This window comes from Lathyrus oleraceus, chromosome 3, assembly GCF_024323335.1.
Source record: "Lathyrus oleraceus cultivar Zhongwan6 chromosome 3, CAAS_Psat_ZW6_1.0, whole genome shotgun sequence".
In the NCBI taxonomy this organism is placed as follows: Eukaryota; Viridiplantae; Streptophyta; class Magnoliopsida; order Fabales; family Fabaceae; genus Lathyrus; species Lathyrus oleraceus.
In genome coordinates this window covers 454,859,829-454,865,136 of record NC_066581.1, presented here as the reverse complement: position 1 = coordinate 454,865,136, position 5,308 = coordinate 454,859,829, and the positions used below count along the sequence as shown (strand labels likewise).

The 5,308-nt window shown below is 41.9% G+C and overlaps 1 protein-coding gene across 1 annotated transcript; it reads right to left on the bottom strand.

The window, feature by feature from the left end:
• Window positions 1-2,584: 2,584 nt before the first annotated feature.
• On the bottom strand, window positions 2,585-4,494 carry LOC127131649 (uncharacterized). The gene is made up of 2 exons (XM_051060560.1): window positions 4,383-4,494; window positions 2,585-3,357 (listed from the first exon to the last, which is right to left on the bottom strand). Exons 1-2 carry the CDS (start codon window positions 4,492-4,494, stop codon window positions 2,585-2,587), a joined length of 885 nt encoding a protein of 294 aa, XP_050916517.1.
• Between the last annotated feature and the right edge of the window lie 814 nt (window positions 4,495-5,308).

Sequence of the window (5,308 nt, the reverse complement as noted above, 5' to 3'; positions counted from 1 at the left end):
AAAAGGGTTAAATGAAAATGACTCGCGCGGATGTCGCATCCACTGCATACGTATCTCATCTGAATATGAGAATCAGAGTCTTCGTAGCTCGGCTGACCTATGGGTTGGGGGATGTGTGCTCGCTAAGACATCGCGTCTTATGCCTACGTATCTCATCTGGAATGAGAATCAGAGCAAGCCGTAGTTCGGCTGAGCTACGAAGACTCTGATTCTCATATTCAGATGAGATACGTATGCAGTGGATGCGACATCCGCGCGAGTCATTTTCATTTAACCCTTTTTTTTTTGGTAAACAGCACAAGATAAACTCACACCCTTTAGACAAGAACTACAAAAGTGGATCCCGTAGAGTACTACGGATGCGTAGGGGTGCTAATACCTTCCCTTCGCATAACCGACTCCCGAACCCAAGATTTGGTTGCGAGACCCCGTCTTGTCCTTTCCTTTTTCAGGTTTACTTCGAGCGTTTCCTTTCCCTCCTTTGGGATGAATAACGCACGGTGGCGACTCTTCTGTCTTTTTCTTTCGCCGGTTGTTTTTTCGCACACTGTATTTTTCAGGTTGCGACAGCTGGCGACTCTGCTGTCTTTTTCTTTCGCCGGTTGTTTTTTTCGCGCACTGTATTTTTCAGGTTGCGACAATGAGAACTCCGACTTGTCACCGAAGATCGGGAGGTGATCACTCTGAAATCCAGGTGTTGTCAACATTGCTATCAAGGAATCATTCACCTGCTGAGGAACACCGAGACACTGAAACCAACATGGTAGCGAAGCCAAGTGGATGCCACATGTGTTCAAGCAAAACCATTTCTTTGGTCGTCAGTCATCTTTCAAGTTTATCGGGGTTCACATTAATGCATAATGTTTCCTTTTAGTGTAGCTTTTATTGTTTCCCCTAAATTTTAAGGCATTATGCGAACAAGATAAATTAGTTATTTTGCATACAAAACACAGAAGAAGAAAAAAAATATTCGATGGAACGAACTGAATTTTATTGATGTGGAACTGTACATATGATGTGTACAAAGATGCAGACACCCTTGACGAGGGTGTTGCAAAAAATGAAAAATATAAATGAAATGGCAATGTGAAATATTTTGTATATATTTTCTTCCATTGATTACAACATTGGCCTTAGTCTACTATAGAATGTGAATTTTGAGACCTTGCTTCGGCTGACGATGAGTGGATTGGTCCTTGACCACCTAATATCTAGCTTGTAGCGTAATGTGCTCGAGGATCATAGTCAATGCCTTTATCCATAACTTTTTCCTGGACCTTTCTTATTCTTTTCGTCCATTGGGATGCTCCTTTTTTCCTAAGCCTCCCTTTCGGGTTTTCGACTTAACGACCCATTTGTTCCCTAACTTTTGCATGGACAATTCATTTTTTGTTCCATCGGGATAGCCATTTTTGCCTAGATCAATCTTGCGAAGATTGATCTAGCGGGCTTTTATCATTTCCTTTTAGGAATAATACTTTTTGACTATGTCTGCATTCATTGGCGATGGCAAGTCTTCCCCATCCATTATTGTGAGGATTAGAGACCCACCTGAGAAGACCTTCTTGATGATGAAAGGTCCCTCATAGTTGGGAGTCCATTTGCCCCGCGGGTCTGAGTGAATAGCAGAATACCTTTTGAGCACGAGTTCCCCTGCGCGGTACTCACGAGGAAGAACTTTCTTGTCAAAATCTCATTTGAGACGTCTTTGGCACAACTGACCATGGCAAACGGCCGTCAAATGCTTTTCTTCGATCAGATTCAGTTGGTCATATCGTGATTGAACCCATTCAACTTCATTGAGGTCAACCTCCATGATGACTCTGAGGGAAGGGATCTCGACTTCAATCGGTAGGACGACCTCCATCCCGGATACTAACGAGTATGGAGTTGCCCTAGTGGATGTGCAGACCGAGGTTCTGTAACCGTGCAGAGCAACGGGTAACATCTCATGCCAGTCCTTGTATGTCTTGACCATTTTCTGGATGATTCTCTTGATATTCTTATTAGCTGCTTCTACGGCGCCATTCATCTTGGGCCGGTATGGTGAAGAGTTGTGGTGCTCAATCTTAAATTCTTCGCACAACTCATTCATCATATTGTTGTTGAGGTTACTGGCATTTTCAGTGATGATCTTGCTAGGTACCTCATAGCGGAAGATTATCTCTTTCTTGATAAACCGGGTAACCACTTGTCGAGTGACATTAGCATATGAAGCAACTTCGACCCATTTCATGAAGTAGTCGATGGCGACTAGGATGAATCAATGACCGTTGGAAGCTTTAGGCTCTATCATCCCAATCATATCGATACCCCACATAGAAAAAGGCCATTGAGAAGTCAAAACATTCAACGGGGTTGGTGGCACAAAGATCTTGTCACCATATATCTAACATTTGTGACATCTTTTAACTAAGTTGTAACAGTCAACCTCCATCGTCGTCCAATAATACCCAGCTCAGAGAATCTTCTTGGCCATAGCAGGACCTTTCGCATGTACACCCTCGCAGCCTTCATGTATGGATTTTATGATCGTACTAGCTTCGTGTCTATCCACGCATCTAAGCAGTACAAAATCATAATTTTACTTGTATAACACATCATCGTTTAGGAAGAACTTGGAAGAGAGTCTTCTCAAAGCCTTCTTATCAGTAATGGATATACCCTCGGGATATTGCCATTTTTCCAGAAATGTCTTTATGTCATAGAACCATGACTTATCATCAGGATCGACCTCAATTGCTAGACAATGTGTTGGTTCATCTAAGTGGTCAATATGGATAACTGGTGCTTCATTCTTCCATTTGACTCTGAACATAGATGCCAACGTGGCTAGTGCATCTGCTAACTGATTTTCTTCCCTAGAAATATGGTGAAAAGAGATTTCATCAAAGTAGGGTACCAGTTTTCTGATATGCTCCTTAAAAGGTATCAACTTGCTATCCCGAGTCTCCCAATCACCCTTTACCTGACTGATTACCAGAGCTGAATCACCGTATACCTCAAGAATCTTGATCCTTAAGTCGATGGACGCCTCCAAACCGTAGATACATGCTTCATATTCTGCCATATTGTTGGTGTTGTCAAAGCATAATCTAGAGGTAAATGGAAGGTGGAGACCGGTTGGAGAAGTGATAACAACACCTATGCCATGGCCTCGAGCATTGGAAGCACCGTCGAACACGAGCGTCCATCGCGGTCTTGGTTCGGGACCTTCCTCAGGGCCTGCTTCAAAGCCCGACATAGTGAAGTCTCTGATAAACATAATGTCTTCGTCCAAAAATTCAAACCTCAACGGTTGATAACCTTCGACAGGTAGGTGAGCAAGGTAGTCAGACAAGACACTCCCTTTTATCGCTTTTTGGGTCACATAGAATATCATACTAAGTTAACAAAATTTGCCACCGGGCAATTCTACCAGTAACAACAGGCTTTTCGAAGATATAGTTTATCGGATCCATTTTGGATATCAATAAAGTGGTATGGCAAATCATATATTGTCTCAGGCGTCGAGCAACCCAGGTCAAAGCACAACAAGTTTTCTCTTGAAGTGAGTATCTGGTCTCACATTTAGTGAATTTCTTGCTGAGATAGTAAATAGTGTGTTCCTTCTTGCCTGTGTCATCATGTTGACCCAAAACGCAACCCATAGATTCATCGAGAACTATGAGGTGCAGAATGAGAGGCCTACCAGGAACTGATGGTATCATGATTAATGGTTCTTACAAGTACTTTCTTATTTTTTCGAATGCCGCTTGACAATCGTCATTCCACATAATCGATTGATTCTTTCTCAATAGTTTAAATATCGATTCACAGGTAGCCGTTAAGTGTGATATGGATCTGGAGATGTAATTGAGTCGGCCAAGGAACCCTCAGACTTCTTTTTCTGTTCGGGGAGCTGACATTTCTTGGATGACTCGAACTTTATCTAGATCAACCTTAATGCCCTTCTGACTGACTATGAAACCCAAGAGTTTACCGAATCGGACCCCAAAAGTGCACTTAGCTGGATTCAATCGCAACTTAAACTTTCGGAGTCTGACAAACAATTTCCTCAGGTTCACCAACTGATCTTCTTTAGTTCTGGATTTGGAAATCATGTCGTCCATATAAACCTCAATATCTTCATGAATCATGTCGTGAAAGAGGGTTACCATGGTGCGCTGATATGTTGCCTCTACATTCTTCAGGCCAAGTGACATTACTTTGTAGCAGTAAGTTCCCCAGGGTGTGATGAAAGTTGTCTTCTCCATCCATGAAAGAAAAGACGAAAAAACAAGTTGTATTATCAACCAAAACATCAATATGAGGCAAAGGGAAATCATCCTTTGGACTCTCCCTATTGACGTCTCGATAATCTACACACATTCTGACTTTACCAGCTTTCTTCGAAACTGGAACGATGTTAGCAACCCACTCGGGATACTCAGAAATGGCCAAAAAGTCAACGTCAAGCTGCTTCTTAACCTCTTCTTTGATCTTGAGTGCCATGTCGGGTCTAGTCCTTCTGAGCTTTTGCTTGACTGAAGGACATTTAGGCTTGAGTGGCAAGTGATGTTCAACGATGCTGGTGTCTAACCCTGGCATATCTTGATACAACCAAGCGAAGACGCCAACATACTCGTGCAAAAACTCTACCAACTCGGAATGTACATGCTTGGCAAGAGATGCCCCAACCTTTACTTCTTTTTTATCAGTTTCAAATCCCAAATTAATAACATCCACTGATTCTTTGTATGGCTAAACCTCTTTTTCTTCGTGCTCAAGGAGCCGTGCTAGTTCAGCTGGTAATTCATAATCTTCCTCACTGTCGTCTTCAGCTTGGTTGATTGGAAATCCAGATTTACAGTTGATTTTAGCCATGTTGTAATCAATAGTTTTGTTTGCTCTGCATATGATGAGCTTATTTTAGTATGCTTTTTGAGAAAGTAGAAAAAAGAAAAAGAAATCTTTTGCCATTCCGTTATTTTTAGTGAAAAAGAAAAATAACTGAACGAAAAGGGAACACAAATTTTGCATACAAAAAGTACTTTTTATTTATTCACATAATACTTTTAAACATGGAGGCCCTTACAAGCTATCGTCTCGTCTCGGGCGAGGACGAGGGATTGAGAAAACAAAATGCATTACATTTTTTCCGAGTACACTATGGGAATCACGATAGTCGTCCAATTGGGAAGCGTGAACCTCAGAGGACATTTGTGTATAAGGCTAGGCGTCTCTAGTTTGCTATCGCTGGATTCTCCAATAACTACCATAATATGCTCATTTTGAAAGCCGACACTTCTGAATTTGATCGGGTTGA